At 39.4% G+C, this 24,590-nt stretch overlaps 1 protein-coding gene across 1 annotated transcript; it reads right to left on the bottom strand.

The window, feature by feature from the left end:
- Positions 1-10: 10 nt before the first annotated feature.
- On the bottom strand, positions 11-24,014 carry KLHL7 (kelch like family member 7). The gene is made up of 11 exons (XM_030970074.1): positions 23,813-24,014; positions 19,766-19,868; positions 18,696-18,789; positions 17,387-17,511; positions 15,285-15,460; positions 12,586-12,760; positions 11,276-11,418; positions 6,366-6,606; positions 3,160-3,361; positions 2,807-2,904; positions 11-1,277 (listed from the first exon to the last, which is right to left on the bottom strand). Exons 1-11 carry the CDS (start codon positions 23,930-23,932, stop codon positions 994-996), a joined length of 1,761 nt encoding a protein of 586 aa, XP_030825934.1. The 5' UTR covers positions 23,933-24,014; the 3' UTR covers positions 11-993.
- Positions 24,015-24,590: the final 576 nt, after the last annotated feature.

Below are 24,590 nucleotides of genomic sequence, written 5' to 3'. Positions count from 1 at the left end.
AACTTCTGAAGACTTCTGTAAAGTATCTTTAATTACTTGGTTCATGCCATTTTAAAAACAGTCATTTTCAAGAAGAAAATCAATATATCTGTCGTATTGACTTTGCTTTTCTCATTCCTGTTCCCATGTTTGCTAATGGTTTGGCATCTACAATACGTACAGTCTGATGCCTGGGAAGATAGATTAAAAATTCTTTCCAAGTTTCCAACTTGCTAATTATAGTGCACAATTGTCGTCGACTTGCCCCACCATTCCCTACCTCAGTGTAATTAAAAAAAAAAAAATCAAAAAGTCTTTCTGTGAAGGCTCCACGAAATGCCAAAGAGACCATCAGTGTTTCTCTAATTTTTATGTATGGCCTCTCTAACCTTGAAAAACTGATAAGCAGTCATGCAAATGATGGAAGAAACTCACTGGAAGAGGGCAGCTGTCATGATCTAGAGAGCTGTTGAAACATTGGGAATCTTTCTTAGACAGCAGTCCCTGGTCTTTCCTGAGAAAATGTCTTCATTTCATCCCAGTAACATTTCTGCAGGTAGGTATGAAGGAGAAAAAATTGTTGTTCCTCTTTCTCATGAGTCGAGCTGTATTTACTCGCCTTCATTAAAGGAAGTGTCTCTGCAACTGGTCTTGGTAAAATGTCATTTAACCAGAATTTTTTTTCTTTATCAAATGCTTTAGAGGCATTCTAAATATTTGGATTGGGTCTCTGTTTGACAAGGCCACACCTACAGTTCTTTTAAAGGAAGATGCCATGTGATATCACCTAGGTAAGTGGATTCTCAAAACACATCCCCATCTCTTTAAAACAGACAAGAAAATGGGCATGACAAAATCCACATTATACAATATGCCATATATACAAATTAAAAGACTCCATCTCAATTTCTTCCTGTTACTAAATTTAACACAATTCAGTAAAATATGGAAGCAAAGCACCAAAACCATCTTTTCCCAAGTCCTTGAAGAATGCTTCGGCATCTCCTACAGTCTTCAGATCTCTAGAGTTTCTTCATTTGCCCCACAAGTGTCTACAACACAGATTAAACAACTCGTCACTGGGAAAGCACGGACTTTGGAGTTGGCTGTCCACTTGTCTGTTTCAGTGTTATATTCAAGAATGTGCCCTAAGCGACCAACACCCTGAAAACCAGCCAGGACATAGACTATAGGTCCCACAGCAGCACACTTCACTGTTACACCTTTCCATGGCATTGGAGACACCATCTTCCATTCATTCATCTTGATATCGTAATATTCTACATTATCAAGGCCACCTACAAAGCAATGAGATAAATAACTGCTTATTATGTTGCACTGTATGGACTGCACTACAGCATGCAAACTGAAGTCTTTATTTTCAAGGTTTCAAAAATCCTACACTTAAAAAGCAAATCTGATAATACACCCCAGCTTCTAAACTAGCAGCTTATCCTTGTATAAATACAAAACCAGGGAAAAGTGAAAAGGAGATAGAAAGTAAGATGTATTCTCACAAATTCACACTAGATGGTTTCTGTAGATTCAAACACGTTACTTCATGAACAGAAGAACCTTCAGTGCTGAATTTCTGACGAATTTGGGGCTAGTGACTAAAACTCAGGAATTACCTGAAACTTCCCTACAGCAGTGGCATTTCATTCTAGAGGGCTCATGAATACTTTTACCAAAACTGGCAATTTACTGATAGAGAAGGTCTCTTGTCATGATGATACTAAAATCATTGAAGTGTAAAAGGGCCAAAGGAACAAAAGGTTATTGGAGTGTATTTTGTGACGAAGATTTGCTTATTCAGGAAATATGCTAGTAATTACACTTAACAATAGCTACAAACATGCTGCTGTCCCTATTTAACTCAGTTTTTACTTCCAGTACTGAATTATTAGATCTAAGAGATTAAGAAATCTATCATATTAACATATCTGAGTTTTTAAACTCAGACATAACTCTTCCTCATTTTACTACTGTAAGAACAATTTTTAACACTTCTAAGAGGAGCACTCAGTGAATACAGATATTTTGCAAGATGGCAGATTATGGATTGATAAAATGTTTGGGAATCAATAATGATGGAATAGTTTCAGTAGCCAATTAAAAATCAAGCTGAATTCTAAAATAGCATTTATCTGAAATCAAGAATTCCACTTACTGTAAATAGTGAGTTCAAAAACCTCATAAATGAGAATTTTTCCATTTTGAAAAGCATTTCAGAAACCCTGTGCAATTAAAACTCAATTCTTCTTATAAAGTATTATTCTTCTAGTTTTAAAAGACAAGAAGACAGGCAGATCATAATTGACCTGGCCATGACAGCAAATCATATTTCAAAGCTAGAGCAGTCAAAAGAGGTCTCATATTTTCACCATTTTACAATACCAGAATAAATTTAAGTCTTTAGTCTCAAGTTCTAAAATAGTGGCTACACCTTTACCTGTCTCTCAAAAGAATGCTAAAATCATAACTAATAACTGAATAACTAAAAAAAAAAACAAAATAAAAAACAAATAAACAAAATATTTTCTCAGATGCCTGGTTTAGCCATATTAACTGCTTCAGAACTGGGCTACAGTAGGGGTGCATATCTGAACTTGACTATCACGAGTACAAGAATTTGAAAAATAAGGTAACAATGAAGTGGGGAGGTGAAAGGAAGAAGGCAACTCTGATGTGACAACAAGAAGACATGTTTGATGGTGCTGCTCAAAGCTTTGCAGCTGAACGGAGTGGAATGAATTCATTCCAAAACAGAAAAACAACCCCACGAAACCTTGTGTGACCAGATAGAGAATTAATAGAATTAAAGTACCTAAACTATTTTGTCCACCCACAGCAAATATTTTGTCCTTTACAAACACCAGCCCATGATTCTTTCTGGCTTCAATCATTGGACACAGTTCAGTCCACCTGGGGAAAATAAATCAAACAAAAAAAGGCAAATCACCATCTGGTTCATAGAGACTAAGTATAACCTATCATTAGGAAAATAAAAAATGGAAGAAAGCTGCTTAAGAAAAAACATCTTTCAAGTAGAACTACAAAGAACTGATTTCTTAATGCTGACTCAGGGAAAATTCTTTACCAGAGTTTTTCCTCTTCTCATCTATACTTCAGTCATTGACACAAGTGACTAAAGCCAACCTGACTCAAAACAACACTTACGTTTCTGTGGCTGGGTCATAAACTTCACAGGAATTCAGGACTCTCCCGGAAACATTGTTCCCCAGGCTGCCTCCACACACATAAATAAGCCCATTGGCCTCCACCATTCCATGGCTGCAGCGCTGAGTCAGCATGCTGGGCTTTGTGTGCCAGCTCTCTGTTCTCGTGTCATAGCATTCAAATAAATACAGTGCAGAATTGCCTTAAAAAAATAGAAACCCACCAAAGTGGCATTAATCTTTATGGTTGTCTTTCAAGAGAAGAGTCTAACAGCAATTATCAAATTGATGCTTTGTTTGCTAGTGGAAAAGGGAAAGCTGCTTTCCTGCCTCCAAAAGTAGAACTAACCAGCTTTAAACTTGGGATTATTCAGAAAGCACATACTTCTAATTATTTTGATTCTTTTGTTCCAAAATATGCAAGTAAGTTTATAAAAATGCTATTTGTGTTTAAAAACAACATGAAAAAAGGTAAGTTTTTTTTTCTTGGAGGGGAATAAATGCTAAATAGAGATGTATATAAATTACCCATACCATTGTCATCAGCTTATGCTACTCTTTCTACTTGGAAATAAATTGGACTTTCAGATGTGAAGATGAAACCAGCTTTGTAAACTAACTATAGGTTCATGAGTCTTTTTCCTCTAAGCAATGTGACTTGTCCAATACCCAGAACACTTACTGCCTTTGGAATTTGATAGCTTATGTCATAACGTACTCCTGGAATTATTAGCAACCACAAAACAGCTACCTCTGCCCAATTTACTTTCTTCCTGAGGACTGGTAGATACTTATTGCCTGGAAGTGCAGGGTCTGTGTACTTTTCCCTCAAAAGCCAAGGAAACTATTACTGAAATCAAAAGCAATTTTTCTAATGAAGATAGATGGGGGCTCAAAACTGATGTTCAGGTAAGTGACCGAATCATAGCCAAGGCAGGGAAGGCTGAATACAACTTTCTCAGAACAGAACCACATCCTTCTTCCCTTTGTTTCAAAAGATATATTCACCCAGAACAGTTAGAAGTGCCTTTCCTTGTGCCTGTTTTACCTTGGCTTTCTACTTCTAAAAATTAAGCATGTCACACTAGCAGCACTTACTACCAGCTGAGGATTTGAACCTTCAACAGGATGCTATGTTTCTCGACCCAAAATGACTCCTCTATAAACACACTCCTACAAAGTGTGCATTTGTTCACTCCCATCCTGTCACTCTCAGTATCACCACAAACTGAATAGAGTGGGACATTTGTTTCTTTGATGTAAATAAATGTTTTCTTTGATGTATATAGACATTCTTATTGCTTTGAAGTTGTAGAAATTCCCATCCATGGAAAATCCATCAGACCTTTTTTTTTTTTTTAAACAGGTAGAAGCTTTCATTTCCAGTATAATGTTAAGTATTTCTCCTGCACTGAAACAAGAGTGGAAGAATCTGGTATTTCAGCTTCCAAACTCTGCTAGTTGTTGCAAATAGAACAGGACTCCCATCAATTCAAGAAGGGGAGAAGAGCCATGCTGTCTGTAATGGACTGGTACAGTAATCCAACCTCTTCAATTGATGGAAAAAACATGAAAATTTTAGATTTCTTTACAGCTAAACACACTGCAGCATTTTATCAGATTAATGCCTTCAACATAATTGCCTGCCTCAAATTCAAAAATACTAGATTCAGGAGAGACAGACCTTTCCAATTTCAGTATTCACTAAATTCTGAAGAAAAAGTACAGGCAAACTAAACTCCATTATTTATGTTTAGTTTTTACTAGTCTGTCTTGATAAGTATTTATGGAAAGCAAAGTGAAACTGTGCAGTAATGTGAGGGTGTAGTCTAAAGAAAACTGCTACATTAAAACTTCAACTATAGTTATATTAACTATTTACCATGCATTAGAAAATATACTGTACAATCAAAAAATTTTCCTGTTATTCCCCATAAATTGAAACATGGGAAACTGTGAAGATTTATGAGATGATGTAGTGTTCCAAGCTGCCCAATGTGGCCTTAGTTAAGCCTATTTCAAGTAATAGGAAAGGTGCTATTTCACATTCACCACACAAGGTGGCAGTTGGGAATTGCTTATTCTCCTGCTACATTAGACCTCTTAATATATTTTAGAGGTCAAAAAACATGGCCTAAATGTTACAACCTCCATTAAGTGACTTATCAGTGTTAAGCACTGATCATGACAATTTTTCCCATGTTCACCTCCCTCTGCAGCAAGGCAGACCTCAAAAAGATCTTCCTTCTAGGATTTTTCCCATTTGTTTTTATTCCCCAGAACACAGCTTTATTACTGTAACTATTTTTATGGCTATACCATGCCTGCATTTCAACCTTTGGGTTGTTGATGATGTGCCATGTTTAAACAAAATAAAATGTTCCTGCAACACCACAGCATAAGTCACCTTCTAGGCTTTTTGGAGAGAGAAAAAAATCCCAATGGTCTTTTTTTTCCTTTACTATGCTGAAATGATCTAAAGGTATCATTTCTCCATTTGTGGAAGCAAGCCAACAGATTAAAAAAATAACAGAAGATAACTTCTGTCATTTGACAAAAAAATTAGACAAATTCCTTTACCAGGACCAAGTACAATTTCACCATCAAAAGCAGTAATTGTAAGAGATTTCTTTTCCACTCCCCCCACCCCTTTTAAAAGACCTCCTTAGGCCCAACATATACTGTATAAAAGAGAGGCCATTGTCAAAATGCAGCTATTCTGGTCACATATTCCAGAAAATTTTAAACTACACTGAATTCTGTGGATTTCTAGAAGAAAGATAAGAGTGGGACTCCCAAAATATATTTCATTGAATCACATCATCATAGAATGGTGTGGGTTGGAAGGGACCTTAAAAATCATCTATTTCTAATCCCTCTGCCATGGACAGGGACACCTTCCACTAGATCAGGTTGCTCACAGCTCCATCCAATCTCATCCCTATTTAACTCTTTAAGAGCTGCAATGTACTTTTTACTAATGTAAATACTAGTCATTTCAGTGAAACCATTTTCAAAACACAACAGAAATAGGTTGTTGGACTGGGCAAAGAGGGATAAAATCCTAAATATGGGAAAATAAACTCATTAGGCTAACATGGCAACGTGCAGTTTCTTGTCAACAAAATCATGCAAAAAACCAGAAAAATTGCCAGCTAATCTTTCTTTCTGCTTTTTTGTTTGTTTTAAAGATTTTTAGTGTCTTACCCACTTCTGAACCACCAGATGTATAAATTTTGCCCTCAGCAGCACAGGCTGCAAGGCTATCTCGAGGTGTTGGAGGTCCTAGCTTGGAATACCAGCTATCCTTCACCACATTGTAGCAGTCCATTCGCTTTATAGGGAAGAGCTGGGAACCACCCAAAATATAAACTACGTTGTCCCAGAAGACACAAGCTGCATCCCTGCGCTTTTCAAAGGGACATCGGATGTCTGTCCAGCTGTAATCCTGCATTACAAAGAACAAGTAATGTCTAATAGATTATAACACTTACCTGTACAGTGAGTGTTTTCAAACAGAGCTTTTCATAGAGATTTAGATATGGTCAGTTTTAAGTTCCTTTTCAAAACAAACATGAACACTGTTTATTGAAGAATACTCCTCAGGCGTACTCTTGAAAAATTCTCTTAGACAACAGACATAGTTAGATGCAATGAACCATGACATTAAGAAATTCTATTTCCACATTCCCTGTGTGCACCCAGTACAGCTTCCCTGAAAAACAGTGTTTTTTTTTTTCCAACACAATTGACCTCCAGCTGCTATCATGTTAGAAACAATGCATGTAACCAATAAAGTAGGATTGCATTTTCTTTTATAGCAATGGAAAAAGACATCTTACATATAGAAACATTATTTCTAAAAAATAATAAAATACAGAATGTACCAAACAAAGACAATGGAAAAAGGAGAAGATAATATCCAAATTGACAAGCAACTCAGTAAAAAAGCTCTGATACATACTTTATTACCATGACAACTAGAAGCTTATTTACAGAATTTACAAAACACAAACGTTCTATAGCTATCCACAGTTGATAGCATGAGAAATAGGGTAATGCTCCATCACAAATACTGGCAGTCATGATGCCTAGAAACTGATTTTGCATAGATTGGCAAAATCAGCAAGTATCAAATATGAGCAGTAATGCCCAAAGCCTTAAAAACACCAAGCTCAACAACTGATGGCAGACCAGGATAGCATACAGCACAAGAAACACTTCTTGAGTAATAGCATCTCACATATTCCATGATCATAGCTTGAATCCTCTACTGAACAGGAAAGTATGGGACCTTAACTGTTATCTGTGTCACCTCAAGAAGGTCTACCTCAACCTGCTGAATGACCTTCACTGTAATGGTTCACACAAGACGTTACATCATTACATTTTCTTAGCAAGGACATACTTCAAACACCTTGGTCAATGAGGAAGAACAGCGACTCCTACATGGGGGTTCAAAGAAAGAGAGGCAGAGCATGTTATAGTCCAGAACATCTTACAATCTTTTCTTGTAGCATCCCCCATATCAAGAAGAGCTGTCAGCTGCATGTGGCCCTTTATGGTGAGAAACAGGTCCTGGGGCACCCTAGAAAGGAAAGCCATACTACAGCATGGCAAAATAAATAGCTGCATAAATCTTAAGAAAATGTCTCAGTGCATTGTGCAAGATCAACATACTTTCTAGCTCAAACTTCTGGCAATTTTACAAAATATCCCGTTGTTTTCCTTTCCTGTTATAAAGGGCAGTGACCTGACCCACTTTTATGGCTTCTGTTCATGTATCCATTTCATCCATACCTTTATCAAATGAAAAGCCATAACTTGAGTATACTCAGCAGTATCCTCCTCTTTCAGCAGGAGGCAATTTAGGTCATCCTCTTGCAATGCTCTTCGATGTTAGTCTGTACCACATAGAATTATTTCACTTTTTGAATTGAACACATTTAATTATGCAGAATTATGCAGAAATGTTGCTTTACAGCGCAGTCAAGATCCACACAGCCCTGGGCAGTGCAAGTCTCCATTCTCAGGGACTGAGTGGGGAAAGATGGACCAAGGTAAGTACATGGTGACTCTTTCCCTGCTGATCTCTGTTTTCATCAAGTTGCAATGCAGGACACCAGAGCCAAAAGCTATACCTTTTTCATCAATTTATTGAATCACTTATTAAAACTACCTGAACTCCTGAGAGCCTCAAGACCCTGTAACAAGAATGGCACACACAATTACAGGCCCTGTGAAAAAGTACCCTTTTTTGTTTAAGGCTTTTCCTCATTTTCAATTGATTCCTCTTCCAAGTTTGTAATAAACACCAGCAGACAGCTCCACTGTGGACAACCTCCCCACTAACAGCTTACTGACTACACCTCTATCTCCTCATAAAAGGTATGCTGGTTCCCTTGATCATCAAGAAATAGCATTGCCAGGCATCTGTTACTTTTTATTTGCCATTGTTGAATTTTGCACTGATGAGAATTTAAAACTTCCAACCATTTCTGGCCACTAGATATAGTAATTTCAAAAGAATAAGCATATTGCTGACACAAAATCTCAATCATACATAAACTCTGTACTGAGAATTCATAAAACAAAACAACAAGTATTTTATTCCCAACTTAGGGATTTTTTTTAAAATTCTGTGAAAAATTCAACAAGAAAATGCTTCCCACAACTGTTAATAGAACATCTAGGATTTCTAGTAGTATTCTGAAATCATGTATGTCTACTGAAATTAGTGCCAGACTGCTCCACAAGTGTTATGCCCATCTGCATCTATCCCGTTGCATCATTTTGCTTTCTTGATGAAGAACATGCATCAATAGAAATACCAGTCACAGTGCAACAAAGAGAGCAAATATAGTCTTAAAATAATACTGCTAACATTCTCAACAAATAAAACACAGAATCCAATCCAGTCTTATTTAAAGAACCCTTCCAATAACAAGGAAATGACTATCAGCATTAGAGACTAATTTTGTGTGCAAAGGAATCAGTGAAAATTAAAATTTTTGCACTAGTTTTACCATATAACAGCTATGGAAACTCATACGCAACCAAGAAAATATTTTCAGGAAAAATATAACTTCTGTTTTGAATTGTTTATGCGTCATGTAACAATTTTATTAAATTTCTGGTTTTGATTAATATCAGAAGTGAGGGAACTAGGTCACTATTCAATCAGTTCAACAGACAAGAAAATTCCAATTTTTCCCAAGGACCCAACCTTGCAAAAGTACATAAACAAGGTTAATTCTTTGTTCTGTGACCCTCCCATCATCTTTTGATGAGACCAATTAAAGTGAGTTAAATGGTAATTCAGCAGCAGTTCTGGATCCTTGGTTTGTTGCATTTGATAAACTATTGTCAGAGTTTAAAGATTAAAATCAAATACTCAAGCAAAACATCCAGAAAAGGACCTTTAAATAGCTCAAGAGTTGGAAATTAAGTAAAAGCTGACATGACAGGCTAGCTAAGAGTACCCAAGGAAGCATATAAGCACTAGGAAAACATTGAAGGAACACATGCTTGTTAGAATAAAGACCTCCAATTACCCACTTTTAAGATTTTCCTTCCCTACCCCATTCTTCCCCCACTCCTTCACGCACGTGCAAGGCCATAAGTTTTGATTAAGAGGCAAATCTTCAAAATTTCTTCCAAATTCAGTTATTTTTTGGTGTTATACCTGGACAAGCAGCCTATGAAATGTAAAGCTCTTTTATCCTATGCTTTATGTAGACTTTCACAGACACTACTTTTTACCTACAGAACAGATTTCTTTGCCAAAACCATGCAACTGCTTGAAAAGTTACAAATGCCCTGATCAAAGGCTTCCCAAACTTAGATTTTAGAAAGGAGAGAATTATCTGCCCTGTACCCCTCACCTCCTTACCCCCAGCTGAAGTGCTGCTTATCTTGAGTATGTGTATAAAGGAAAAAGGCAGTCATTAGTTAAGAATTTTGAATTCCCAATAGGAATACATATTAAGTGTGTCTCAAGCTAAGTCAGCAAAGCTGGTGGGTTTGGGTATTTTACCCCCAGACTTGAGTGGTACTCAGAGAAGGTGGCTTGAATTTTATCTTACAAAAGGAATGTGAAAGAAAAGTTCAAAACACATCCCAAAGGCTCGTTCATTCAAAACTAGATTTGATAGGGCTCACATTGACTGTGAAGTTCACACAGCACACAAAACTGCTTGAAATTTTAACAAGCATTTAATATACTGTTAGAACCAGAATTTCTTCAACAAAATATTACTACATGCATGGTATCTTATAACTTAAGACAGCCCTGATGTTTATGTGGCAAATTTGTTCTGTATTACTGTATGTGCTTGCCTGGTAAAATAGGGTATGGGTAATCCTTCTGCATGCAGTTGATGTTTTTAGACCCTTTAATCTGCATAGCTGAAATGTACACCATTCCTGTGACTTGATTTTATTCAAGAAACATGGGAACAAATTTCAGGCAGAACTTGCTTGCTCTAAATTTATCATCTCTAAGCTTTTTTGTTGTAAAAAATCACTCTCTTCCACTTATGCAATACTTGGCTCTCCATTCTTCTCCTTATATACTCTTAAGAACAAACAAAACTGTGAACCATTGGGACTTAGAAGTGGCTGCATAGTTATAATAAATGCACTAAAAACCCCCAATAAAAACTGGATTCTACACTAACATACAAGCCAGTAAATTAATATGTGTTAAAAAACCTGCTTTGAGTAATCTCTAAACACCTAAATGCATGCACATGCATACAGACTTTCATATATTCCTAACCAACTGCATGATGTTTTAGTGACCTTTTGTTTATCTGCAGCTGAGAAATGCACATACCAATCAATGCTCAACTCGGACAGATTGATCAGCTCTCCATATCTAATATTGCTAAGAAACAAACACAATCATTCTATTCAAAACAAAGTATTACATCTAGGTACACAGACTTAAAAATACTTAATTAACCATATTCTTCCAATTGTATACCCAGGAGGGAGGGAATACTTCCTTCCTAAGACCATTTCATAGATCGTTATGTTTTAGTTAATATCACCAGCAAAGAAAACAGGTAAGATTACAAGCAGTGAATCTTAATGCATTCTGAGGTAACGATTACCTTGGGGTTAAAATATCTGCAGGACTGGGGCTGAGAGCCTCCAAACAAAGCAATGCGATAATCGTGCTTTTTTCTTCTCGGCCGCGTGCCTTCCACCAACTCTTCTCTGTCTTCTGGGGAAAGGAGGTGGTACCGCATCCCACCTGCAAGGAAGACAGCAACAGCTGCAGAGCCAGTGCAGCTCACACATGGATAGGGAGCTTTCAGAGGCAGGCATGGGGGAGAGATGGAAGGGAAGGAAAAGAGGAAAACCAAGTTTCTACTTTACACCTATACAGCTTTGATTCAAAATGGAAGAATGCACGGCAGCATGTGAGGGTGGGAGCATATATCCAGATTTACACCCTATTCCAAACTGGCTGCTCCATGTGAAAACAGGACAGATACAGACTCATGTTATGTACCAATGGATTGATCAGCTCATTTATCCAATATTAACAAGCAATTAAGATTATTGCATTGAAACAGTCAAAAGAAAGCATTCCTAAGAGTGCAAAAACACCGGCAACATTACAAGCCACTAAAACCAGAAGACAAAAATCCTTATTTTCTATACGATGTACCCAACTTGGTGTCACACAAGAAGTATGACTCTGATGTCAAATATCAGCAGATACTTACCAACATATAGGTTAATCTGAATCGTGTTCATTGAGTCTGAAGGAAAACAGTTGTGTACTGATTTTTACGTCTACACTAAATTGAAGCCAACTGGCTAACAGCTACTGAAATTGCTTTTCTTTCTTACATGATAAAATTTTACAAATGGTGTCTAAAAACAAAAGAGAAGCTTGTTTCCTATTTCATCTGCACCCCGAGAATGCAAATGTAGGATCAATCATTGTAGAATCAATGGTCAGTATATAATAGATAAAAACAATAAAACATACACCTAAAGTTATAATTTGCTTAGGAAAGTTTTAAAATATTCAAAATGTTGACATATTTGTTTTATTAATGCACACACAAACATGAACAATATTGAAGTTACAAGCCTGTCACAAAGGCAGGCTAACTTTCAGTTACCCTAAGGAGTCATTGACAAAACCTCCATTCCATTACTTCTCATGGAGTTCATGCCATTTGCTAGGAGAAAACAAATGAAAGTCACACTGTTACATAAGAGGAGTTTTATTTACATAGTAATCTGCTATTCCAACTTCAACTAAACATAGCATCCTAGAGGGAACACAGATGGATTTAATGTGAAAGTGTTAGAGCATTTTAAAGCAAACAATTTTCAAAATTTCTCAAAGCATTTTTAAAATTATATAGAGCATCATAAAGATTTCAGCTAGAGGTCAACTTACTGATCACCATTTTAAGGCATTCTGGGTTATCCTGAATAAGTGGTTCAGCCTGAACTGTTTTACTTAAGAAGTTCTTTGATATTAGAGGAAATCGGACTTTAGCAAGAATATCAACCATGTAGGGCTGGCGATTTGGCTCGTCATACTTCAGCCATCTGACTGCTGCATCATAAACCTTGAACAAGAGACAAGGAGAGAAAGGGATAAGGTTTATCACCACACAGTATGACAAGTAACAGAACCTTAGTGCTATGAATTGATTCTAATGCCTGCTGGAGGTTAACCTATATTAGCATTTCATTATGTGGGGATCCAATTGCCGTCTTTCAAAAAAAACCCCTACAACAAAAGTCAACCAAGCCCAAAAAAGACAATGCTCAGACAACTAAAACAAATGCACGATCACTGAATAAATCTCATCTACAAACTTCAAAAGCCTACTACTTCTGCTGTTTAACATTTTCCCTCCAAATGGAAAACATGAATCTGCAATTCACATTTATGTGGGTAATTCCTGTACCAGGTTAAATCTAATACTACTCAAGTTCTGTGCCATAACATCAGTAATGCTTTCACAGAAATGAAATAACTTCTACTTGATATAGTCTCCTGAGGTGATAAACTGGTTCTCTGAATAAATCATCCTGTTGGGTATCCAAATACATTGCTATTGGTGTGTCTTAGGGGACCACTTAAAGTTTTTATCTGCGAACTACTGTAAATTTACCAGAGCATCTCCTCTTTTTCTCCTCCTCACAGGAAAAGATAATGGGTATTCTTAGAGGTCAGATAAGGTAGAACAGGGAAGATAATCAAGAAATCTGCTCTATTTATAATTGGACACTGGGTCAGGAAGAAATGAAAAAAAAAAAAATTCAGGATTACATGTATATTCTGATACTTCCATGCTGCTCTCAGACACAGTGACTCTAAAGTGGCAGGACAACCTGACTGTAAGCAATAGCACAGGCAGTGCCTACACCTGTAGCTGAAACTGGTCACAGTGATTAGTGCTGGGTGACTGAGATATGACATGGAAAGACACTGCATGGAAGAATTATTCAGGACTGCTAGACCAGGCCCAGCTGTAACTCTGCAAAATTACCAGGCAATGTGGGAGAGCAAAGAAAACAATCAAAGGCTCAATTCCATCAGCTAAGGAAATTCAACAGAATGACTTGAGCAGGAACATTGTGTAGGACAGACAGTACTTAATGCTACCTTCTCTTTTTGTTAAATGTAAATATGCTCCACACCAAAAGAAAAATTAGAGAAAAATGTCAACTTCTTAGCAGTACTTCTGAGAAATGATTGCTGTAGTGCAACTGTCAATCTTTTGTAGTTTCCTACTGCACACTACCAGTCTCCTAAAGGAATTTTAATGATGCTATGCTGAATATGTAACAATATATACTTGTGACAAATAGAACTTCAAGAATGTAAATCGTAAGTGCCATTTTGGCTGCAAGCCAAACAAAATTCCAGCTCTGAGAATGCTACCCCATGATCTGAACTTTTCCCAGCACTCAGCAAGAATGCTGAACTGTGACACTACTCATATTTATACCTGTAACAAGCCAACTACCATATTTAACAACCTAGTATTATCCCCCACTCTTACTAATTCTTATTCTCATAAGTTACATCACCATACAGTAAGACAGATAACTAAACCTTAATGCTTCAAATCACTTCTTTTGCCTGTTGGAGGTCAGTGTCAATGGAAACTTCAGCAGAAGTCAGCAGAGTATCAATTTCCAAGAGGATATACCATTTCAGCTATAACATCCGCGCACTTACAGGTAAGAAACAGATACAACTAATTACCTTAATTCAAGCACCTGAACAGCAGAGCTACAAAGGATCAGTTGTTTTTTGCTCTGACGATACAAGTACCACTCAACTGCTACAACACCTATATGCCTCCTCTTTTCCTGCAGTAGGAAGAACAAGCTGGAAAACAATCATTCAGGTCTGTGCTCCAAGCTGAATCAAGCATTCCAAATGGAATGGCTCCGGATGTGATTTTACTACAGGTTACAAATTTTAATTGAGCGAACTCCAAGTTCCTTTCAGCCACCTAAACTTTATGTCCAGTCCCTAAATAAGGGTCTTCCAGCAATCCACCACTGCTAACGCATGTAGCTTTCAGTGTTTTACTCATCTAACTTGCAAGTCCCTCATTTCCCCAGGCTTGTGTACATATATATATATGTATATATGTTTGCATCACAAAACTCCTCTCTGGAACAGTCTAGGCCATACTCAGATAGAAATGTACATCCATTAAGGTGCAGTTTGCTCACCACTTTGAAGTGGTCCACTTTCACCAAAAGCACATAAATCCAAATCTAGAAGCAACCACTACAAACCAAATAATTTAGCTTATGTACTATTGAATCAGAAGCCCTCTAGCTGTCTTGACAAAGGGAACTGTTTATTCCCTCTCTGACTTCTTTCTTCAAACTTTGCTGAAACAACACAACTCTAAACTACATTTGAAATGTGAATATTTATTAATATTTGGTTTTTGACCAAGTTAGGATGCACCTTTTACTCCACAATTTAGGAAGCACTACATGCATCATATCCTCTAGGAACATCAGTAAGTGAAATACTTGAATACCTGGAGCCAGTTCTTGATTAAAAAAAGATAGTTAAGTTCAATGCTTTTAGCTGCAATGAAACAGGGACCTCACCTGGTCTTCTGCCCTCACTGTCAATGTATCTTGGTTCAGGAGATGTGTCACACGCTTAACATCAAGCTGAAGAAACTCATCTGTCTTGTAAACCTCAGTGAAATGCTGATGGATGAAGTCATCTGCAGTGGCTTTCAGCTCTGGGCAGTCTAGGCATTCTGCTAGCACACTTATGCCTATGAAGGAAAATTAAGAAAAAATCCCTTTTAAACTTGAACTGTAATTACCTTTAATATATGAAAATAGAATACAATTACTGTAATTTCAGTGATACTTACAATTCCAGTCTAATATTTATTACCATGCCTTTTTTACCCCCATTAAAACACATGCTATCATAACTCATCTGCAATTCAAGGCAAACTAAGACAGGGGCAAGCTGCTGATCCCTATCCCTACTGAACTGACTGGAGAGTCAGACCTGCAACACCTGCTGTATTAACTGTCTCTCCAGCACTATTTCCTCACTGTTTCTTTCCCAATTACAAAGCAGACAAAAGCACCTTAACCAAGTCTGAGCCAAGCCACTCGAACCACGTCTAACCAGAACAGCTTGAGAAACTGGATCCATGTTTTACAACCTCTCCTGAGCTGCTCCATCAGTCACCAACCAAGCCCAGTTTCCTTCAAGAGTCATGGTGAACTGGGATTTTTCTGTACATGTAGCACAGTCAGCTGCAGACCAACAAAAAGTCAAATTGACATTGCTGGAAGGACAGAAGGTTGGCATAAAGGTATAAACAGCAATAGCAGCTGAGAAGCACCACTGCCAATTTTGCCATTAAAAACCGGGTAAGCACAGAGCTTTTCAGCAGCAACTTCTCGTCATGCCACAGGTCTTCCTTCTCACAGAGGAAATGGCAAGTGGGGTAGAAGCAACTCACTAATATATGGGTTGCAATTAGTCTGAGCTGCTCAGAGTACTAAAATGCAAACTAGAAGGATAAAATCCACCTATATGACAAAATTTCAAGATTCGAATTGAGCATGGTTTCTTTCAAATACTTTTTTTTAAAAATGAACTGTATACTTGCTTATGAGTCTGCACAAAACATGTTTCAATTTAAAAACAATGCCATAAGGAAAAATTATTTCAATCTTTTTGCAATAAATTAGCAACCAAGTATGCAAGTGTTAGAGACCATAATTAATTTTTCACCTAACAGAAGCCACAGGGCAGAAATATGCCTCAAAGCAAACCTAAGTAGTATTTTCCTTTCTTCCAGCAGCTGTTTCAGAGCCACAGCTGCGCTGCACTGAAGTGTCAGCTGAGTCACTGTAATTCAGATACACTCTGCAAAACATTTCTATGCTGCTATAAACATCTGTAATATGACTGAGATCTTACTAGGAGAGTACCTAACAATGACAAAAAACAACCCCACTAAAAATAGTTTCTCTTAAATTTCTGATTATATTAAGTTATATATAGTTATATATAAAATTATACAAATCTTAAACATGAAAAAGTATTTAGTTCTACTTGTTTGCCTTTTCTGCAACACCTAGTCCACATTAGAGCTACAGAACATGATATCAAACCTGTCCAGATAACATTCATTGTTTTCAGTCAAAATAAAAAGTGAATAAAACCAAAAGTAGCCTAAACTTCCTCTGTTTATACTTGTAAAAGATATGCTAGTTTTGGAGAAGTTACAAATATGTAAAATTCTGTTTGCAAGTACGGTGACAACTGAAAGCTCCACCTCACTAAACACATACAGTTCTCTAACAAACAAGAAGCCCCAAAGAACTGGATGAACCTTGCAATCACAACCCAACAATTCAGAGAACTGATACAAACTGTGAGAAACATCATTGCAGTCAAAAAAAGAATAAAACCAGTAGAAACCCTCTGATACTGAAAAAGTTTTGGAGAATATGAAAATTCTGTTTGCAAACGGGCAACAAGCACCTACTACATACATTTAAAACAAAAAAACCAATGATATTTTACATAGCCGTGGCAAAGGGCAACAGCTCAGATTCAGAGAAAAATTATTTTTACATGCCTGGATTTAGCTAAATGTTATGGCCATCCACAGACAGACAATACAGCAAAGTTAAAAAATAAACAGCAAATTTAAGTCTATCTTTCTTACCAAGACAATTGGAAGCATCAACTTGTTCTTTTAAAAAGTCCACACACATTTTTTTCACAGGTTCAATCTGATACTGGTTTGCTGCATCTAATAAAGACTGGACATTATTGCTGTTAACTGAGATTCTGCAAAACAGAAGATGTAAAATTATCACCACTGAAATGACCTAAGTTGCGGCAATAAAAAGAAGAAACTTACACAAATTCACATAAATGGCAAAATTATTTCCCTATTTACCCAAGAATCTTTCACATACAGTCTCAGGACACATCCTTCATCATCTTGCTTTTGTTTGCTCTACTTCACCCAGGCAGGGCAGAGAATAACAAGTCCTTGGATCTGAAGAATAAGCCTTTAACACAGGCCCTCTGCAGTCCTATACTATTGCTATGAATTGTGTGATTAACCACTTTCACAAAAGGTAAAAAACCCACCCAAACCCAGAACCATTTTAATGACCATTTTCAACTTCCAAACAGGTATCAGCAAAATCTGTTTAAACTCTGTCAGGACTGGTGTGTCTGATTTGCCTAAAGTGCATAAGCAGAACAACCAGTTTGGCAGTGCTTCATGAGAACTTATGGAAGCCACAGTCCATCTAGGGCTTGGCTATCAGGGCAGGCAACCATGTGGCTGGGGTGGGCTGTTGACACAGACTGTCTCTTACCACTGATGGCCTATTACAAGAAGATTGCTCTCAAAAGAAAGGAGAAAGCCTCCCTGATGAGAGTTACCCCCATTAGATGAAAGGCCTGCCATCCATAGGTTGGATTAAAGCTGATTAAGTAGTGTTTACAATCCTAGCCATCTGCAAGAGCTCTGTTTGGGTGGGGGGAGGGGTTGGAAGAGAAAAAAGACCCACAAAAACCCCCAAATCCATGGACAAGCTGAGACAAGGAGGAGTTATCCACCCTGCCTGTTTTGAGATGAAGGTATAACTTCCAGGAAATGGTTCTGTGCCATAGCTATTAGGGCCACAAAGAGAGACCCTGCTGACATCAATGAGGACCTGAATTACAGAACCATGGGAAACATCATTTGACTCCAACACTGAAATCAAAAGCTTGAAGTGCTTTGAATTGTTTTCTGGAGACAAATACTGTTTCCTTTAGTCTGTAGGGCTTCCTACTGGTTAAAGAAAAAGGAAAAGGGAAGAAGGATAGAAGGTCTAGTCACATCAGGCTTTAAACAAAGGAAAGAATTTCAATGGTAACAAAACTGATGAATCACAAAAACATTATATCAAGTTTTTATCATTTAAAATTGGCAGGCTTCCTAGAAAAGCATGAGCTTGAAATAACAAAACTACCTTGCAGTATAAGCAAACTCCACGAGCTGTTCAATAATGTCAGGCTCTGCATCTTTTAGCTCCACTTCAAAGGACTTTGATTCAATCATATTTGCTGCAAACAGATTAAAAGACAAACTTTTAATCAAGAAGTCACTCTAGTTATTTTATGTTTTGCAAACAGTAGAAAATAAAGCAATTATACAAAGTGGTAACCTCCCAAAAACTGCTCAGAGTTGATTGCTGTTTTCCCAGGATTGCTAATGCAAGTCAGGAAAGGAGGCAGTGGAACAAACAAGATAACTGGTGTGAGTACATCCTTGTATTATCTAAATTATGATAAACTGTGTTAAGTAGAAAAAGTCCTAGATGTTGTTGACTGCAGCCAGATTGCCATGTTAGCATTACCACTGTCGAAAGCCATTTCCACATTCAAGCTGATAACAACGGAGACAGCTCCGAGCTCCCACATCCAGACACAACACTAGGTTTGCCCACAGATGGGCCGTTCCATTCACTGACCACTGGAATGAATGGTTATTTTACATCCGCTCAAATTGAATCTTCCAATAATTTTACAATTCATGGGTAAAGCATAGAAAAGATAAGATACTACATGACTGAAGTTTTAAAGAGAGCATAAATGAAATAATTACAGAATCACTGAGTTAATCACATTAAGGTTGGAAAAGATCTCTAAGATCATCCACTCCAGCCATTAAACCATGTCTCTAAGCTCTGATAGCCCAATTTATATGCAGAAATGCCTGATGGCAGACAAATTCTGTAATGGGACAAAAAAAAATCCCAATTTTCAGGTTAAGGAAGGGAGATAAACTAATACAGTGTATAGGCCCCAGTTATTAATTGAGAGCTTATATATAAAGTAACACTTCACTTGATCACAAGAGTTAAAGGAAAAATGAGGGGAGGGGTGAACAGAGATGAATGTAAGGAGACAAAATGAGATACCTTCACTTACACTTATCCCTCAAATTAATTACTTCCATAAGATAAACAGGTTGACAGACACAAATATATCAGGATATCATCATGAAAGTTTAAAATGAATCAATTTTCAAAAGACTTACTAGTAAACATCAAGTTAAAAAAATGACTGGCTGAAGCAAGCACAACACGGTGAGCCGGAATCTTTCTTTCTTGAACCATAAGAATGACATCACAAAGAGTTTTCTGAATCAGAGGGAAAAAAGGACAAAAATCAGCATTTTTGAAAATATTTCAACAATATTTCTTTAAAAACAGCTTATGGAAATTCATTACATTTTGTAACACACAACTCAAGAGCATTATGTGATAAAAAGATTTTCTGGAAGTCAAAGTTCAGTAACCTGGAGAACTAGCAAACATGAGTTTACCCATGAATTTGTACAGGATGGTCACAAATAACATGAACTCTGATCAAAGTATTTCCTGTAGCTTTTACATCAGCCTACAATAATGTAGCTCTGCAGCATCTAGTAGGGGCTGCATTTATATTGCACTGCTTTCATCTACCAATGGCTCCCCCTCTACTCTGCTGCTGATTTTTAAAACAATTCACAAGAACCTCATATCTGAAGACTGCCATCCTATTTCCAACAGGAGTCAAAGTGATGAATGAGTTTAAAGCACTCAATGGAGCATTTTTAAGAAAATTTATCAAAAAATACCATTTCTGTGGAAGGGTTTGACTGGTCATACCTCATGAGCAAACAAAACCTAATTTGTTTCTCATTTGTTTGCTGTTTGTATGTAGGCAGCTAGTTTCTCCCCTACATGTGACCTGTCATGCTCTAGAAAGAGAATGGAAAGCAACAGAACTTATAAAAGCTGTTGGGGGGACTGGGGTAAAAACACATAATTTTAACAGATTCTGAAATGCTATCTCTTCTAAGAACATATTGAGTGAAATAAATGTATATCATACTACAGTTAATTATAACTATCTACTAAAAAAGAAAAACTGAGCAGCACTGCTTCCTCAAAAAACAGGAAATAATTTTGGACTATTACCTTAAGTTCATGGAACTGCTCTCAAAAACATCTACATGCACCCATCCCAAGGCCAGCCCCAGAAAAGAACATTTCTACTGTGGGAAATATATACTTGCTTAGAACTGTGAGTTTTCCAAATGGAGACAATATTATCTAGGGCTGATAACCCACATTTGCAATCCTTTAAACATGCCTGGTTTTTTTACAGGACACTCAAAAGCACATACTGGACAAAATAAAAATAATACTTTCAAAAGTATTATCGAAATGGAAGTTAGATGGGGGTGACATATATCTTCCTTTGTAGTTTTAAACCATTTATGATTGAAACAACAACAAAAAAGAGACCATTCTGGAAAAGCTTCAGAGGAAATCCTTTAAAAGCTGAAATTTCTAACACTTCTGGTTCAAAACAAGCATTGGAAACTAGCAGTACAAGATACCACAAAATCCTGTGGCCAAGCTTTGCCAAGACTTGCAGCTGTTGCTTGAGCCCCACACTGCATTTCTAAGACACTTTAAATGCCTCAGCTCAGCATTTGAAACACCTCAGATGCTCTGAGGCTGCTCTGGTGCATTTGCCAACCCAAACAGACCATAATTTTAACTTCTTTCCCTGGGAGGTTTCCAGGTGTGATGGTTCCATTCAACTACTGCTCTTCTGAGGATTGCTGCACTTCTTTCCAGAAGGACCCACTGTTGTCAGGGGGTCACCTCCATGATGCAACAGGTGACTGGTGTTAACCAAAGGACACTTCACCTTCTAAAGAACAGGTTCAGCAACACCTTGCAGCTCTATCCCAGCCTCATTCACAATGACTTCATTCTTGGCTGACCTCCACTGAGCTGCAATGCTGCAACAAATGATTTATGCACACGCTGTCCAATAGCTCTGGAAAACCCACAAAGATGTGGGTCATCAATGCTGGAGACAAGCAACAAGTCCTCTAAGCACTAAACACACCTGGCCCCAACATCTCACCTGTACTGAGTGCAGGTATGCCCACAATTTACTCTAAACTCCCATACTGATGGAGGATTCCTCTTCATCCCAGCTCACACAAAAAGCAGCCTCCTTAAAATGAGCTGTAAGTTCCCATTGGCCCAGATTCCTACAGGATTAACTAATGAGCTAAATATCTAGAGCTGCATGTGCACCTTGACACTTCCATCACAGGATATTTTAACCCATATTCAGGTTTTGTAACTACAGCATAGCTCTTGACTTCTCAAAATACAAGAGGAAAGAGCTGACTACAAATCCTCTTAAAACTTTAGCACAACTAATGAGCTGAAACTAGTGTGTTTTCCTCTGGCTACCGCTGACTTCCCAAATTTATCCTGTATAACCACACCTCCCCCTGCTCCCTCAGTAATACTTGAGCTCCTCTTACAAAAACTCATAAAAGAAGCCCGAGTTTCATGAAATCTGCAGAGATTTCTGGACCAGTCAGCACTGTGTGGGATACGTAAAGCTCACCTGAGGCTGGATGAGAAGTCTGCAGGCAAAACTCAGAGCTGCTACTCCCTGGGCATAACAGATTCTGGAATCTGAATCAGAAGCACACACAGACTTCACAGCACTTAATCCAGATCCTCTCACACTGTGTTTGGAGTGGCTCATAGCTACATGAGAGCTGGCACTCCACTGCACTGCAAGATGAGGCACTTACACAGAACAATGTGGTACCACACACTGGAACAGGGACATGGTAAAGCGTTGTGAAATTCTGTGCTGGGGACTGCACATATATCCACAGGAGGACAATATTTCCTCTATCTACTCACAAATCATAAGAGGATCTGGCATGTCCTTTTAAACAATGGCAGAGGTCTGAACTAAAACTGAGGAACCAAGTTATGAATTCAGCCACACCTTGGAATATGTTTACACTTTCAGATCAGAAACAAAGCCTACATAAAAAACATAGATCGCAGGCCCTATGTCTTTACTACCTGAAGTTACTGAAAAAAAAAAAAGTTTTTCATACATAAGAGCTTAGTTGCATGAAATGGTTTATGCAGACATAACTGACTGTCTATTACTGAGAGAAGAACAGGGCTGAAGTGCTAGAGAAAAGCAGAACCAACACCAATACTTGTCAGGTCAGGACCCAGACTGGTGTAGATGGCATTAAGAGCTGGACTGAGCCTCTGGCAAGAGGCTAGCACTGGAGGACAAGCAACTAAAGCCTAGAAGATACAACACAAGACAATGCCAAGTGTGAAACCCCTACATGGTCTGAGTTCAGAGTCAGCTTTAACTCTGCCTGCACATCACTGTTTTTACTCTAAGTTCTACAACCAATCTAGATCCTTCCTCTGAGAACAAAGATTTCTTCATATGCAAGGAGTTACATGTATCATCCTTCTGCTCCTGTACCATCAGTTCAATGTTTTTTACAAAAAAATAATTAAAAATGAGTGTTTATTTCAGTTCGGACAGCTCAACTGAAATGCACTTGTATGATTGTGACTTTGGTTACCGCTCTTGCTCTATTAGTAAACAGAGGAGTCACCTTAAATACTTATTAAAATATTGACCACGGAAGCTGATCAGGCAAGAGTTTCACAATTCGAGGCCGGATGAAGCCACCAAACTCCTACACTGCCACTGGCTTCCTAGTGCGATGGCCAGAGGTATTCAAGACAAAAGAGGTATTCACAATCTGTGAAACCAAACCATAGTTCTACTCTTCCTTCTCCTCCCGCTGCAGTTTCACTGTTCACAGGGTACACAGTCAATTTGTTCAGAGAAGAGTTTCTGGCCAAAAATCCAGCAGCAGCGCCTTCCCACTGCCCTCGGGGTTCGGTCCGAAACGGGCTCCGTGAATGCTCCAGCTGCGGACACTGGGCCATCCATGAACCCCAGCCTCATCCTGCCCGACCACCCGCAAGGCGTTCCCAGACAAGCAAAATCAGATCCACGGCGTCTTCTGCCTGCAGCACCCACACGGGGCCGGCGCACCCAAACCGGAGCTCGGCACGCTCGCTGTGCGGCTCCGGAGGCCCGGGGCACCGGCGGTGCCGGCTCCGCTGGGCTCCCCCGCAGTCGGGCCCAAAGGACAGGAAACCCTCGGGACCGGCCCTCAGGGCAGCACGGACCCGCGGGCTGCCGGCCCGGCCAGCGCCTCCCGTACCTGCTTGCGCATGGCGTTCATGACGCCCATGAAGGAGGCGAGCAGCTTCGCCTCCTCGCGGGCGGCGAGCTTCTTCTCGGTCTTCTTCTTGCTGCTCTTCTCCGACCCGGGCGCGGCCATACTCGCCCGCGCTCACCGCCGGCGCGCCGACCCCGCCCGGGAACATGCGCCCGCCGGCTGCCGGGCGGCGAGCAGCGTGCGCGGGGCTCGGCACCGGCCGGCCACGGGCACACCGAGGGGCGCGGGCGGCTCCCGCAGCAGACGAGGCCGGGGGGCGGGGCCGGGCGCGCTGACGCCATCAGGGGCGCGCGGCCCCACGCGGGGTAAACAAAGAGCGGGGAGGGGCTCGGCAGCGACACGTGGAGGGCGCGTGCGCGGCAGCCCGAGGGGCGCGGCCCTTGGGGGCGTGGCTTTGCAGGGAAGACACGCCTCTGTATGGGGGCGTGTCCTGGGGCGGGGCTGAGGGCGGGGCCGGGGGCGAGGCCAGGGCTCCTTCCCCGGAGGTGCCGTCCCGGTCCGGGGCGGGTGCTCCCGGAGCTCCCGGGTGTGACCGGCAGAGTGGGCTGCCCCTGCCCCTGCCCCTGCCCCTGCCCCTGCCCCTGCCCCTGCCCCTGCCCCTGCCCCTGCCCCTGCCCCTGCCCCTGCCCCCTGCCCCGCACCCCGAGCAATGGTTCCTGCAGCTCCCGCTGGAGGGATCTCGTCCCGCCTTGGCGGTCTGGGTCCCGGTCTCACGTGGGCTGGCTAATGAAACAAATGTGATCCAGAAGAAAACCTCTTT

This window comes from Camarhynchus parvulus, chromosome 2, assembly GCF_901933205.1.
Source record: "Camarhynchus parvulus chromosome 2, STF_HiC, whole genome shotgun sequence".
Taxonomy (NCBI): Eukaryota; Metazoa; Chordata; class Aves; order Passeriformes; family Thraupidae; genus Camarhynchus; species Camarhynchus parvulus.
Note: the sequence above shows the minus strand (reverse complement) of the source record. Positions and strands in the feature narration are given on the sequence as shown.